The 14927-nt window shown below is 44.6% G+C and overlaps 4 protein-coding genes across 8 annotated transcripts; 3 read left to right on the top strand and 1 right to left on the bottom strand.

The window, feature by feature from the left end:
• Positions 1-1793: 1793 nt before the first annotated feature.
• Positions 1794-4285, top strand: LOC137588873 (5-hydroxytryptamine receptor 3A-like). Its single transcript, XM_068306185.1, has 9 exons — positions 1794-2039; positions 2113-2157; positions 2239-2348; positions 2713-2882; positions 2968-3119; positions 3258-3468; positions 3624-3791; positions 3896-3963; positions 4049-4285. The coding sequence occupies exons 1-9, from the start codon at positions 1794-1796 to the stop codon at positions 4283-4285; spliced, it is 1407 nt and encodes a 468-aa protein (XP_068162286.1).
• Positions 4286-5572: 1287 nt separating this feature from the next.
• Positions 5573-9490, top strand: LOC137588872 (5-hydroxytryptamine receptor 3A-like). The gene is made up of 11 exons (XM_068306184.1): positions 5573-5609; positions 6220-6383; positions 6485-6529; positions 6617-6726; positions 6795-6964; positions 7072-7232; positions 7318-7528; positions 7620-7757; positions 7933-7970; positions 8145-8270; positions 9443-9490. Exons 1-11 carry the CDS (start codon positions 5573-5575, stop codon positions 9488-9490), a joined length of 1248 nt encoding a protein of 415 aa, XP_068162285.1.
• On the top strand, positions 9484-12342 carry lrrc59 (leucine rich repeat containing 59). Of its 3 annotated transcripts, none has more exons than XM_068305456.1 (8): positions 9484-9646; positions 9741-9850; positions 9956-10015; positions 10214-10372; positions 10464-10568; positions 10643-10715; positions 10854-11051; positions 11146-12342. In XM_068305456.1, exons 2-8 carry the CDS (start codon positions 9749-9751, stop codon positions 11427-11429), a joined length of 981 nt encoding a protein of 326 aa, XP_068161557.1. In that variant the 5' UTR covers positions 9484-9646; positions 9741-9748; the 3' UTR covers positions 11430-12342. The 3 variants fall into 3 exon arrangements, with proteins under 3 accessions (XP_068161557.1, XP_068161556.1, XP_068161558.1); XM_068305455.1 differs by having other exon boundaries at positions 9725-9850; XM_068305457.1 differs by having other exon boundaries at positions 9484-9850; positions 11149-12342.
• A 390-nt stretch (positions 12343-12732) lies between these two features.
• On the bottom strand, positions 12733-14762 carry nat9 (N-acetyltransferase 9). Of its 3 annotated transcripts, XM_068305524.1 has the most exons (6): positions 14585-14760; positions 14033-14142; positions 13768-13908; positions 13630-13689; positions 13315-13409; positions 12733-13236 (listed from the first exon to the last, which is right to left on the bottom strand). In XM_068305524.1, the coding sequence occupies exons 1-6, from the start codon at positions 14659-14661 to the stop codon at positions 13093-13095; spliced, it is 627 nt and encodes a 208-aa protein (XP_068161625.1). In that variant the 5' UTR covers positions 14662-14760; the 3' UTR covers positions 12733-13092. The 3 variants fall into 3 exon arrangements, with proteins under 3 accessions (XP_068161625.1, XP_068161624.1, XP_068161626.1); XM_068305523.1 differs by having other exon boundaries at positions 13630-13908; positions 14585-14762; XM_068305525.1 differs by having other exon boundaries at positions 13630-13908; positions 14033-14174; positions 14585-14726.
• Between the last annotated feature and the right edge of the window lie 165 nt (positions 14763-14927).

Raw genomic sequence — 14927 nt, 5'->3', positions numbered from 1 at the left:
ATTTAGTCCTTCTGTGTACTGCAACTACTGACAGTGTTAGCGTGTTGTGTGCTACATTTACATGTGTGTGATGTGATTGTACTGTTGTTTTGCCTTGTACAACTGTTACACGATAGTGTAATGTCTGCAGTAGTGTGTTCGTGTGTGTGTTCATGTGTATGTTTGTGTGTGTGTTCATGTGTGTAATTCTGCACATGCCTGTGAGTCAGTCTGCATCACATTCCAAGAGTTCTACATCCTGCTGCATGAAATACTTGACCTTGAATACATTTATCACATGTTATACATCATAAACAAATAAAGAATATCTGTTGACAACACATGCATACATACTGTCTTGTTTATTCTATCTATCTATCTATCTATCTATCTATCTATCTATCTATCTATCTATCTATCTATCTATCTATCTATCTATCTATCTATCTATCTATCTATCTATCTATCTATCTATCTATCTATCTATCTATCTATCTATCTATCTCGCTCCAGGGAAATTGATGATGCTTTAAGATGTGCAAATAGAATTGGACACGCCCCCACTCCTAACCCCACCTCCCATATAAACGCTTACACAACAATCATCAGTGGACTAATTAGATCAACTGTAATCTGCCAACGCCCATCAGAGACCAGCTGATCTGCGATTGGTGGGCGGGGCTGCAGATGTTTTCACATGTTTTGCGAGCGTCCTGAACGTCTCGTGGTTGTCCTGATCCTTCCACAGCAACACAAACTGTGTTTTTCAAGCAACAGGGTTTCTGTCTTCAAACATCATTTATTCGTATTTGTATTCTGTCTGAGAAAATTCAGACATTCAAGCATTCACATTCAAATTAAAGCTGGGAAATAATCAGAAAACTCACAAAAATACCTCATAAAAGTTTGCTATGTAGATCAAATGTCCGTTTTTTTTCTCACTGGATACCAAAGCCCGCATTAGAACAAATGGGGTCTTAGTTTGCTGATACCAGAACCAGCCCAGACTCAGAGATGATTGGACATCCAGAGTCCTGACCCACTCAGTTCATACTACTGTGGTAGAACTGATGGATGGGGTTTGACATCAGTGTTAATCGGCCCCCCGGTGTGGTCGATATGTGGTAGGCTCCTGGTGCGTCACCAGTTTAAAACACACTGTTGGTCCTGCCCTCTTCCAGTGTGATGATGACAGTTCAATGACGGCGTAGCTTTGGATTCTACACTCGAGATGGTGGTTGGCTTCCTCCTGTTGCTCCTCCTCAAAGGTAAGATTTTATTATCCTCCTGGGGTCCGTGTGAATCGTTTTCCTTTGGACGAAATCTGCTCAAACTGGAGTGAAATCTAGAGTTAGATGGACAAAAAAGAGCAGAATAGGAATATAAATGGAGGATGTATGACTGATTACATGCACAGAAACCTGGAGGAAGATTCAAACTGAGTCTGGTGTGTTTTTGATGTGTTTAGAGCCCAGAAGATGATAATACAGGTTGATTCTGGCATCGTTTCATTTCATTAAGACGAACATGTGAATATAAAACTGCTGCCAAATCCCCGTTTCTAAGAGCTCACCATTATTTAATCAGTCAGCCTCTGATGATGAGATTGCTCTCAATATGAGGTAAAAAAAATCGTTTGGTGGTTCAGTGGATCAGCGACCTCAAACATCCGATGCTCCTGAGATGAACTCTTCTTCAGATTTAGTCCAGTTTTAGTCAGTTTTGCTCAACAGCTCCCAAAGCCCGAGTCAATTTTAGCTAAGTTCAGTCAAAACGCCTCAAAACTAATCCCATTAGGCTGATATCGGCATCGGATGACAGTAGCTATAGCAACCTGCCTGGAGTGCAGTCAGAGTCTCTGCATCCTCATCGTCGGTGTGTCGTTGCTTTCAGCTGAGGGCAGCTGGTCCTCTGAGAAGGTGTGTGCTTATCAGGACGTGTTAGACTACCTGAACCTGACCAAGACCAACGAGCTGTTCTTCATGACTCGACCTGTTAAAGACTACAAACAACCCACACAAGTCTGCCTGGAGGTGCAGCTCTATGCCATTCTAGATGTGGTGAGTTCAATTCCTGCAACGTCAAAGAAATCTGTTGTGCTGGAATCGTTTCATTCATATTTTGTGTTTGTAGAGAGAGATCGACCAGACGTTCATTCCTTACGTTTGGATCGTTGCGGTATGTCCGATCTGAGAGCAGAACTTTCTGGCCGCTCTTCATTCTCCATGTTTCTGATGGTTTCTCCCAATCTCCCTCTAGAGCTGGTACAATCAGCACATTTGGTGGAACCCAGAAGACTTCTGTGGTATTGAGACTGTTTCAATTCCTACTGACGTTTTGTGGAAGCCAGATATTTGTATTGATGAGATGTGAGTGTGAATGACCTCAAACACTTACAACACTTACAATAATTAGTGCAAACCTCTGCCACAGCTCAGTTTCACCATTATGTCACTGCACCCGAATGCAGCACGCCTAAAACAGACATCATAAGACTCCTCTACCATCAAAACCTGCCCTCGGAGTCATTTATATCAATATTATACAGGATAATGTTGTATTACATTAACAAATGTAGCTGTAAAATGTTTTCTTATTGGTTCATAAAGAAAAAAATAAGAAACACAACTTTTTCTGTTGTAATTTCCTGTTATATGTTGTGTCTAATGGGTACAGTCTGTTATAGACATGACTTGTATTTTAGCATCTGCATCTCCATGCGCTGTCATTCAGGACAGAGAAGGACAAAGCCCCCCCAAGTCCTCATCTCACCATCTACAGCAACGGGTTGGTCAACGTCCAGAACGACCAGGTCCTCGTCAGCACCTGCAGGATGCACGTCTACAAGTTCCCCTTCGATATCCAGCGGTGCAACCTGTCCTTCAAATCGGTGGTGCATTCAGGTGAGTCTCCACCTGGTTGTGTCGCTGCTCAGACTTGGTGAGGATTTGATTTGGTGTGACTTGATCGTTTTCTCTCCCATACCAGTGAATGAAATCCAGCTGGTTCACCAACTCAGCAGCACGGAGGACACACATGCAACGATGCGTACGCAGTACGAGTGGCTGTTCATTAGCATGACTGTCACCAACAAAACCGTTGTGATGTTCAACATCGAGCAAGACGTGTTGGTGTACACCGTGAGTACTAAGGGTTTGCTTCCCATTGGCTGTTCCCCTGGTTACCGCCTCACCCCACATGTGACACCCCTCCAGGTAGAACTGAACCACCTGTATAACTGTCTGTCACCTGGGTAACCATCTGATAACTCTCCCTAGATCTCCATGAAGAGGCGATCCGTCCTCTATATCGTGAACTTCCTCCTGCCGCTCCTGATCTTCCTGTGTTTGGACCTCGCCTCCTTCCTCATCTCGGACACCGGAGGCGAGAAGCTCAGCTTCAAGGTCACCGTGACGCTGGCCGTCACCGTGATGCAGCTCATTCTGAATGAGATCCTGCCTGCTTCATCTGACAGGATTCCCCTGATAGGTAGAGAAGAGTCTGCAGTGGCGCAGATGTCAATGCTCACGTCAACCAGCCGACAGGCTAACGATACCAGCTAGAACTGACTCTGATGGAGGTTTCTCTTGTCATGAATGAAACTATAAGGAAAATGAAAATGTCTCTGATCTATTCACCTCCAGTGGTCTACTGCATTGGGATTTTTGGTCTGATGATGTTGAGCCTCCTGGAAACCATCCTGGTGATGTATCTGATAGGGAAAGACTCTGAAGACAAAGAGACGGATGGAGACCGAAGACGAAGAGAAGAGAAGAGAAACGACAGCAGCCATCAGGACGGCCATAATGGAGGTGAGACGGAGGTTTATATATTTCCAGTTCAGGTCTGTTCTTCATGCAGGTGTGTTCAGATGAATGCATTAGCATCTTTAATGAGTGTCACGTCTTACTTCCAGAGGACAAGCGGTGGACGGCGTACCTCTGCGATGTGTCTGCTGACCAAGCGCCATCTGGACCACTGAAGGTTAGGGGTCGCTGCACACAAAACTCTGCATTATTTGATTCATGATCACACTTCCTGAGCTCTGACCTTCAAATTCCATCTGCAGGGCAGCAGCAGCCTGTCAATGGAGGAGCGTTGCGTCTCTGAGAAGCTGTCCGACGAGCTGAGGGAGGTGGTGAAAGCCCTGGCTCTGCTCATCAACAGCAAGAAAGAGGACAGGAGGCCCGGCTACTGGACCAGAAAGTCAAAAACGATCAATAGAGCGTTCTTCATCTTCCATGTCATGTCTACCACCCTGTTCTTAGTCTGCATGTTTACCATTTGGAGCGATCCACAGGAATAAGTACGCTTGGATGGGAATGATTGTTGCTTCGTTTTTCACTGTTACGCCTCACACATAGCCACCATTAGCATATCTCACGTGTCAGGTTCTGCTACTTATACATTTATACCCCTTCAATATGTATATGTTGAATTAATCCATCAGATGACAAAAATAAACAATCATACACGTTCATATTTATTTCGTGTTGGAGTCTCCTTTCTGGAATTTCAATTTCGTCCAGGCATGCATGGTCTGTAAAGTTTGATGGGTTCAGATTATCAGGCTGTTACAGTTTCTAACATACCTGATCTACATCTATGATCTCTGACTGTTCAATAGACTCAATGCACTGAACGTCTCTGAACATTTTGCCTATTGAACGCACCCCCGGCTCCCTTTCCTTCTAGCAAGCTGCTGGAAGTCGCTCTTGTCACAACTTTTACTCTAAAGTCTTTCACCTGTTAAATTTCTTACTTTTGGTTAAGTTTCTTTTCTTTTAAGGAAAACCAACATTTAAAATCTCTTTTGGATTATCTGGAAAGTAATGTCATGATCATTGATCATGTCATGTCACATGATCAAAACTGCTCCAAGCTGTAAAACTATGCAATTGTCTGCAGAGAGATGTGTAAGTGAGCCTCAATTTGTTTGCACATAATCAGATTTATTAATGTGTACAGGAAACTGGAAATGTAATCTCACAGAATCTGTGTTTGTTTAATGAATCTTCCCTCCAAATCAAAACTAAGTTGTAAATGTGAAGATAAATCTGTAAATGCTTGGGGGAGCAGCAGTTTGGTGGCAGGATGATCTTATTGGTCCATGTTTCCTCTCATCCAGAACTACAGTCTGTAAAAAACAAGAAAAAAAAAGAAAGAAAAAGCTTTAGCTCTGGCTTCCGGCAATTACTGTAAAAACTTCATGTTCAGGGTCGTCAGTCAGTCTGAGATGAACAAACATGAACCAGAGATCCGGATAGCAATCATGAGAATGGACAAGAATTAATTGATGTTAGAAGTAAAACGCGATGTAACGACACGTTAACAGCGATTAAACCGAAGTCAAAGGAAGTGATGTACACAAGGTGCAGTTTGAGCTTAAACCACAAATGCCCCTTAAATGTTTAAATATTTACAGGAACTCCATTACTGAAGTAATCCCAGGAGGACAATTTAACGTGGGTTTGGCTATTGGGTGTGCCCAGCCTTCTTCCTCTGTGATGTAAAGACCAAGATATCTTTATGACAGGCACATAGATGCAGACTCATAGTCAGCTTCTGGATTCTCAGCGGTGCTGAAGTCATGATGCTCACCGGCGTGTTCCTTCTCATCCTCCTGGCAGGTAAGCTTCCACATGCTCCTCAGCCTCACCTGAAATCAAAATTTCTTCATGTTTCATGTGTGGCTAATCCAGAGCAGCAAGTATTGAAACAAAAAAACCCTCCTGCTGTGAGCACCTACAAATGTTTTCATGTTGAGCTGATGAGTAAGTTTGTCCCGATGATAATGGGAAATTGAAAGATTGTGGGCACGATTCATCATCTGCATGAATATTGTATCAAAACAATCGTGTGTGGATGAAGCTGATGGTGGAAGTGATTGAGTCAGATCAGTCAGAGGATGCTTTTATTTAACCTCTGCAAAAGTCACATAATTTAGCAAAGAATGGATTTGCTACAAGAGTATCTTCCTTTAAATCCTCAAAATAGGAGCAATTGATTCATTAAATGTTCTCAAATTTTGTTATTTTCAGTCTTGCCAAAAACAGCATGGACAGTCAGCCCTAAAAATCGGATATGAAAGGGAATCTGAGCAGAATCTAATTTGCCTGCAGTCTGAACTCATCCTAAATCTAAATGAATCCACTGCTGGACTGGGTGGGTCTGGTGGCGCCCCCTGGTGGCGATCAGCATCACAGCAGGACTGAAGCCTTTCTCAGAGAATGTATCTAGTTGCAGACGGGCAGTCCTCCAGCGATGGCTGCAGTTTTCGGGACCTTTTAAGCTACTTGAAGCTGAGGGACAACTCGGCCCTCGCCATGAGCCGACCTATCAGGAATTACAACTCATCCATGGAGGTCACGCTGGACATTCTACTCTACGCTATCCTAGATGTGGTACGATATCGACTACTTTTCGGGCTTAGAAAAAGCACTATAATGTCATCTTAAATGTGTGATGTTTAACGACTAACTTCGACACATTCCTTTGCTTATAGAACGAGAAGGCCCAGAAAATGGTTTCTTATGTTTGGGTTGATATGGTGAGTTCCAAAATTCCACCTCATTCTTCTGGGAAACTCAGACTTCTTTCATTTAAATAAATTTTGTCAACCGATTGTCCTCTGCAGATGTGGCAGGACGAGTACATTTCTTGGAACCCTGAGGATTTCTGTTACATGAATGTAATTTCTATTCCCACTAAAGTCTTGTGGAAGCCAGATCTTTCTATTGAGGAGATGTAAGTGTGTTCTCACCGTGTGCTTACAGCTTATTTTGCATGAACTTAAAGTGTCTGTTTGCACACAGGACAGAGAAGGATAAGGCCTCCCAGAGTCCTTATCTAATTGTTAAGAGCGAAGGCAGGGTATCGCTCAGGAACGACATGATGGTGATCAGCACCTGCCGGATTCACGTCTACAAGTTCCCCTTCGACACTCAGAGCTGCGACCTCTCCTTCAAGTCCGTCGTTCACTCCGGTGAGCCCATCGACTTCCTGTCGCTCCTACAGTTCCTTCTGCTTCGTTCGTTGGAATAAATACCGAAAGGTCATTCATTCTTTTCTATTTTTTCTCACCTGCATCAGTCGAGGAACTCTACTTTGTTCCGTTTGGCAACTCTTCAGGCAACACAGAGTGGTCTCGTATGATGATGAGGACTCAGTCTGATTGGGTGTTCATCAACATGGAGATCTCCAATAAAACGGTGGATAACTTTGGCCTCATGCAGAGCATGCTGGTTTGCACTGTAAGTGTTTCTGGATGCAGTTTGCGGCGAAACAGGAAATAAAATAGACCTTTTTACATTAATTGCTCAATAATAATGTTTTCAGATCAACCTGAGGAGGCGGCCCAACCTCTACATCGTCAACTTCATGTTGCCCATCTTGTTTTTCTTGTCTCTGGACTTCGCCTCCTTCCTGATCTCGGACAGCGGAGGCGAGAAGCTCAGCTTCAAGGTCACCTTGATGCTTGCCGTCACCGTGATGCAGCTCATTCTGAATGAGATCTTGCCTTCCTCCTCAGACCGCATCCCACTCATAGGTAAAGCAGCTCATTCCCACTCACTTCATTGGACTGGATTTGTTCGGGACAGCGATGTCTTCACACGACTGATGTTCTTCTCTTTCTTCAGCGGTCTACTGCGTTGGGATTTTCTGTTTGATGCTGCTCAGCGTCGTGGAGACGATAGTGGTGATGCATCTGATCGAAAAAGACTCCAAAGGGGAGGACAAAGACCGAAGCCTGAGTGAGGACTCTGCTGGCCAATGGGGTAAATTCAGCTTCCATAACTGTTTGTTGATCCAAAACAACACAGGATAAATACATTAATATTAGGGTATCTCTATGAGTTATAAAGCAGGACAGAATTGTGTCCTGTTGAAATAGGACTCATTTTGTGTATTTAGTTAAACTTTCCAGATGTTAATCAGTGTGTTTGTCTCCAGCTGAAAGCCAATCTGAGCTGTGTCCAGTCAACAAACAGGTTAGGATGTGTCATTTTTCAGGTTTTTTTCTCCTTTTGAAAATGTTTTCCTGTCCTAAGGGGTCCTACGCCCTGTTACAGCACTATGAGATCATACTTTTTCTAAGTTTTTGGAAAGATTTTGGTATAATTCTGCTCCATTTAAAGGGTGTCTAAATCAAATGGCCTTTTCAGGGAAGCAGCGACGGGCAGACGGAGGAATCCTTTGACCTTGAAAAGCTGTCAGAGTTGAGAGAAACACTCGCTGAACTCCGGAGAAGCAGGAAGGAAGAAGGAGAGAAAGGCTATTGGAGCAGAAAGGCAAAAACAATCAACAAAGTTTACTTCTTTTTCTATGTCTCAGCTGTTGCTGTGTTTTTGGTTTGTTTGTGTTTAAGTTGGTATTAAATAAGAACATAATTGTGTTACGTGATAAAAGGCACAGTACTATTATGTACTGTATAAACGCTGCAGGTGGAACAGCCTCATTTTATTTCATCATCCGCACAATTACATCATGAGGGGATGAAAATAAGGGATGTGCTCATTAGTATTTAGAGTACAGGGGTCACTATCAGGTCGCAACTTCCTGTGCTGTCTGTAATAGCCCACCTTGGACACTCAACAATCTTCCTCCTATCTGTCATTTGCATGTTTCGCCTCAAATAATTTGATTTCTATACTGGCTCTGAAAAGAAGTAGAAAGTGTGTTTGTGTGTGTGTGTGTGTGTGTGTGTGTGTGTGTGTGTGTGTGTGTGTGTGTGTGTGTGTGTGTGTGTGTGTGTGTGTGTGTGTGTGTGTGTGTGTGTGTGTGTGTGTGTGTGTGTGTGTGTGTGTGTGTGTGTGTGTGTGTGCGTGCGCCTGCAGACGATCAGCCATTAAGCTGCTGCCACAGAAAAAGACAATAACACAACACAAAGTAGTAGAAATTATGGCAAATTTCTGTGGCTTCATCACCACTTCCACATAAGTGGTCATGATGAAGCCTGATATAAAATTTGGAATGGATTGATATAATGGGAATGTGTGGAAGAAACACGCAGGGTTCTAACAGTTAAAGCTGCTCAGGACCCACAAGATTTTTGCTTCACAAAAAGATTATTCTAACCAGAATGGCTCCAAAATTCTAGATGAGAAGAAGAAATGCTGCTTTCTGGTTTACTTTCATTAAAATTTGCATGTTTTGGGAGAAAGAACCTGGAGAAAACCCATACAGACATGGGGAAAACATGCAAACTCAGGTTTTTCTTCTTTCTTTTTTCCTCTGTCTTGACACGGCTTATTTGTATGCCGTAATCATCGAAATTTCAAGAAATAAACGCTTGAAATATTTTACTCTACGTGTAATAAATCTATGTATAAGAGTTTCAGTTTCTGAAATGAGTTACAAAAATTAACTTTTTCATCATACTCGAATTTTTTTTTGTACTCGAGTGCATCCACAGCATTTCCTTCCTCCTGGCTGTAGTTGCAGGTGTCCTCCGGTGCTGCAGGTGGCGCTGTTTGCTCTGACGTCACCCGCGCTGTCGTACAACCAGTGACGTGGATTTTCATTGAGAGAGTCAGTGCTGCCAAAAACACGGGCTTAGCAGCGTGTCACGCCACGGATCCACGAACTTTTCCACATATTTTGAAGTTTCACATCTTTTTTTTGTTGTTTTTTGTTTTTGTTTTCTTGAAGGCAGCTTTCAGAAAAGGTGAGCAGGTCGTGAAACGTTCACGTCAGACGGTTTCCTGGTCGCTGCCAGTCCGAGGTTTGATTTGTTTTATTCCAGAGATTTTCTCTCAAAGACTCCAGGATGAGTAAAAACAGCAAAGTGTTGAACCTGAAGGATAAAATCAGCGGGAATGAAGTGGATCTGAGTCTGTGTAACCTCACCGAGGTGCCCGTCAGAGAGCTGGTAGGTAACGAACCGAATCAAGAGGGATTGTTGGTTTAAATCTTTAAATATTTATACACATAAAGCTTGAAATCAACTAATTCCACCTGTAATTTCTCCTCCAAGTCTTTATTCACCAAAGCCACTGTCGTGGATTTGTCCTGCAACAACATTACCTCCCTTCCAGTAAGTACAAACGCTATCATCCGGTACTTGAACGCACCATTTGACCTTATTTTTGACTTCAAATGAGGTCAGGGGTCGTTAAGGGTCATTCCACGTGTTTCACATGGGTGGGGCTGCATTTTTTTTTCTCAAAATTTTCTTTCAATAGAAAACTAAAAACATTTTAGTTTTTTTTTTGGCATGTTTTTGTTCATTTAGCCCGAGTTCTGCAACTTGACCCACCTGGTGAAGGTGGATCTGAGTAAAAACCAGCTGACCTGCCTACCAGATGACCTGGGGAACCTGAGCGGCCTCCAGCATCTGGATCTGTACAACAACAAGCTGACCGTCCTGCCTGTCAGCTTCTCTCAGCTCAGGGTCGGTGCCAGACGTCTTAGTGTGTCCGCTCCAGCTGGGGTTTAATCCCTGCATAGCGGTTTTTGCTGAGTGTGTGTGTCTCTGCTCTCAGAATCTGAAGTGGTTGGACCTGAAGGATAACCCGCTGGAGGCCGAGTTGGCCAAAGCTGCCGGGGACTGTCTGGATGAGAAGCAGTGCAAACAGTGTGCCTCCAGGGTGAGAGAGGCAGCAACGCGATGATGGTGGGACTAAACCAAAACAGAAGAACTGAGAAGGTTGGTTTGTTTCAGGTCCTGCAGCACATGAGGGCGATCCAGGAAGAGGTCGATCGAGCACGAGAGAAACGTCTTCTGAAGGAAAAAGGTGAGAGTCAAAACTTTTTGACTTCTATTATGATTGAGCTGCAACTGGTGGACATCAAACCTGAAGTGTTGACAAAATTGCGTGTTAAGTTTAAGTGTTTCACTAACAGAAAATAATCTGTTTTCATCACTAAACCAGAGCAAGAGAGGAAGAGGGAGGTGAAGCAGAGGGAGCGAGAAGCCAGAGAGAAGGAGGCTCGCAAACGGGAGAAGGCGGAGGAGAAGGAGAAGAGGAGACGAGAATACAACGCTCAGATGGCGGCCGTTGCTGCGCGGGAACAACAACAACAGAAGAAGAAGGGCGGGGAGAAGAAGAAGAAGAACGGGCAGGCAGCAGGTAGGACAGGAAGGCTGGGCGATGCAAGACGTGAAGGGACGGATTTCATTTTCCTGTTCTTGTTTTGACGTTTCATCCTCTCGCTTCATCTCAGCAGATAAAAAGGTCGTCGTCGAGGTCACGGCGAAACCTCAACGCTCTCTCATTGGCTTGATGTTCAAACTCCTCCTCCTGGTGCTGCTGGGATTGGCCGCCGTTGCTGCCACCTGCCGGCTGACCGACTTGAGGAAGGAGGCCGTGTGCATGTCGGTTAACGTCGCCGTGGACGACGGCCTATCCTGGGCCAGAGAGCAGGAGGGCGTCGTCAGACAGCTGATGCAAAATTTTTCGACTGCAGCCAAGGAGTTTCTGGAATCCACGAAAGCGTCTAAGAACTAATCGATCATTTGCCTCCATCGGCTTCCAGACCGTTGGGTTCCTCCACCTCCATCTGATAATAACCGACATCATGAACCTCAGAGGACGAACCCGCGTCGCCTCGTCTGACGTGACGAGTCAGACAGGAAAAATGTGTCGATCATCTTAAATTCCTATGGAATTGTTGACCCTCTTTGTACCACAGCTGGTTTTTAACAAAAACTGCGCACCTCGAATGTCTCCCCGACGGCTAGGTTTCACGCCAGAGCGTGAAAACCAGAGCCAGTAGTGGTGAGAGTCTGTGCAGAAAGGCAGACGTTTATCCCTCAGAGAGCATATATCTGTGACTTTCAGACGTGATTATTAATTATATCAGCTATCGGCTGAAACTGATTTGCCTTAAAAGTCCAGCCTGTTTGGTTCCATTGTGAAAAACAGTTCAAAATCATTCTGCATGCTTCAAGGCTTTTGCTCCCTGTTTATTAATCGACGTTCCAGCGCTCGCTGAGTTCTTTTTATTTAAAGTAGAATCCGAAAAGGAACTAACCATGAAAACCAAAGAGAATAATCATCAGAACAGCAACGTGTTAACGTTAAGTACGTCTTTCCACGTGCACTTCAGCTGTTCTACCGCGATTACACCAGATTCTGCACCGACTGTCAGACGTGTGCGAGCGAAATGGAACGCACCGGCTGGATGTCAAGGACCAGAACAGAAACCGAACGGAACAAATCCAGAATGCATGTCCTGCCGGAGTAACTGGTGCGTTTTAAAGCGAGCCGGTTCAGTCGGCTGAAACATCTCCCTTCTTCTCAAACAGGAATTTATAAACAAAGTATTTCACTTTTGCTGCACTTGAAGCAATAACTTGTTTTTTGCTGCCTTCACTGCTTTGCTTTTTGTGTCAATTATCAGCATCAATAAACGTCTATGCAGAAACTGTCTGGGTCTCAAAATTTTAAATGTCTTATGGAGCATAAAATGATATAAACTGATAAATAGAATCTAAACAAGCTCTGACAGGAAGGATTAGACATTTTGAGGACGTTTTGCTGACTGTTTGGTGTTGTGTGGTGTGATATGACAGATATTCAATAAAGCTCCAGCATTTGGGATTTGAAATGAACCCCCACCCATCCGGCTGTGACAAAAAAACCGAGGCAGGCCGCGGACTAATTCGGCCATTAACAGGAACTGGAGACAAAACATTTTGGGTGTAACGCGAGACATGTTTCACCCGTCTGATGGAGAGGATGCTAACCGGCTCAAGAATGTGCAACTTGTGTAGCTAAAACCACAAACAAAAAAAGACAGACGCGCAAAACTTGTCAGATGTTTTAGTGACTTAAAAGTAGAAAAACATCAACAGGACAAACACGATAAAGTCAAGAGGAATAACCTGCTTTTCAGTGACACTCCATTAAATCTCATTAGCTTGTAAATAAACATGAGGGAGAGGAGGAGGGTTTTTGGTCCACGTGGCGACCCCACCTCAACCGACCTCGTGAACACGCCTCCCACCATCGGGGGAGGTGCTCCAGCAGCAGATCTGGCCCCACCGGCTCTGATTGGCACTGGATGTCCTCATACTTATGGCCACAATGTGTGGGGAGGAACCCCGTCCAGGACGACCCCCCCTTCACGCCGACGCGTCTTTGGGTGTGTGTGAACACGGCGTCGCCGTCACGCTGACCCCTGGCGGCCGCAGCGGGCCTGTCTGTAGTCTATCTCCGTCATGTCAGCGGCGGCGTCCAGAAGCCTCGTCCGGACGGATTCATCCACCGCCATCTCCAAGGTCACCTCTCTGAACACCTGACACACAGACACCTGCGAGAGACACATGCTCAATAAACAATTGTGGGGGGAGGTCGGGCGTTTCACTCTGGCATCATGGGAAATCATTACCTCCTGGAAGTGGAGCTTCTTGAACATGGCGATGCTCACGTGGTTGTCCAGCCCGATTTTAGCTTGAAACTTTTTGATCCCGAGTCTGGAGACACCTGGTGGAAGAATATCTGTACTTTACGAATCCTACGGAAGTCATGTATTTTCCACACTATAAGGTGCACTGGACTGTAAGGCGCACTGTAGGTTCATGAGGAAATTACAGCTTTTTAGGTGCACCTCATAGTGCGGAAAATACTGTATGTTCCACACGCACATAAATATGTCTCAGATATGAGACCCTGACTAGTTTACTTCCTGTTTGTAACATCTCACCGTAGGACATCATCATGCGCGTCACTTCCTTCCCGACGCCTTTGCCTCTGTAACCGGGCTCTGTGAAAAAAACGAGGTGCATCATGAATGTGGTGAGCAATGATCGCCGTGGTGACAGAGAATTCACAAACATGTCACCTGCGACCATGATCTCCAGCTCAGCCACGGACGGGTCGGCTGGATCCGTCAGGAAGATGTTGACGTCTCCCACCATGCATTGCTCCTCGTTTAGACTGGAGTCATCCCAGCGCTGCTTGTCTAAGATGACGAAGGTGCACTCTGGGAATGTAGAGTTGGGAAAATGATGATTATGGCGTGCCCTCAGGAAGGTGTGACCAATTGTCACATCATATCATTGCTCAGAGCGTTTCTAAGGGCTGAACATTAACTGATGACTCCTCACTGTCGTCGTCCTCCCTCCAGCTCCTCTGCATGTCGTACTCCTGCTCCAGGGTCAGCGGCTCCGAGGCCGTCAGCTGCTGCAGCTCAGGAGACTTCATCCACTCGTGATACCTGAGGACCAGACAGGAGGGGTCACGAGTGCTCTGAATGTTAGAGAGAATAACAGAATGTCAGAAAGAATATTAGAATGTCAGAGAATAAAAGAATGTTAGGAATAATTATAGAATGTTATACTAGAATTTTAGAGAATATATTAGAATGCTTGAGAGAATATTAGACACTATTATTATGTCAGAGGTCACAATGTCAACATTAGCCCTCTGATGTTGTTGATTTTTGGAATTATTAGCTTTCAATGATTTTCAGTTCGCTTGTTTCAGTCCATTCACTGATCAATCCATCAATTAATCAATCAACTTTTATTTGTATAGTTATTAATCACATCAGCAGACATTTCAAAGCAAAGACAGAGAGAGAGAGAAACCCAGCAGAACCCTCCAGGAGGTTCTCCTCATTTAAAGCAGCTGTTCAAACCGGAACCGGAAATACTCACCTGGGCACGTGCTCTTCGGTGTACGGAACCAGCACCACTCCGGTTCCCTCCAGCAACGTGTTCGCGTTTGACTTCATGATAACAAAACAGTGAAAACACCGAAATCAGCGGCAGAGACCTCCACACGGCTCCTCGGACGTGACGTCACCCCCTCGGAACTTCCTCGGTGTAAACTGCGGCAGTTCTCACCGGCAGAACAGCGCCGGCTTCCCCCTGCTGGACAGCGTCGGTAATGCAACTTCAAATGCTGAAACCTTTTGTGAACCGGTCCAAGATCAGTTCATACAGACGTCAACCCCTCACTTTAAAATACTGTCAAATAAATGTTTTATTCTTTATTATT

The sequence above is a fragment of the Antennarius striatus genome, chromosome 21 (genome assembly GCF_040054535.1).
Source record: "Antennarius striatus isolate MH-2024 chromosome 21, ASM4005453v1, whole genome shotgun sequence".
In the NCBI taxonomy this organism is placed as follows: Eukaryota; Metazoa; Chordata; class Actinopteri; order Lophiiformes; family Antennariidae; genus Antennarius; species Antennarius striatus.
The sequence above is the reverse complement of the archived record's forward strand: the minus strand, read 5'-3'. Positions and strand labels throughout refer to the sequence as shown.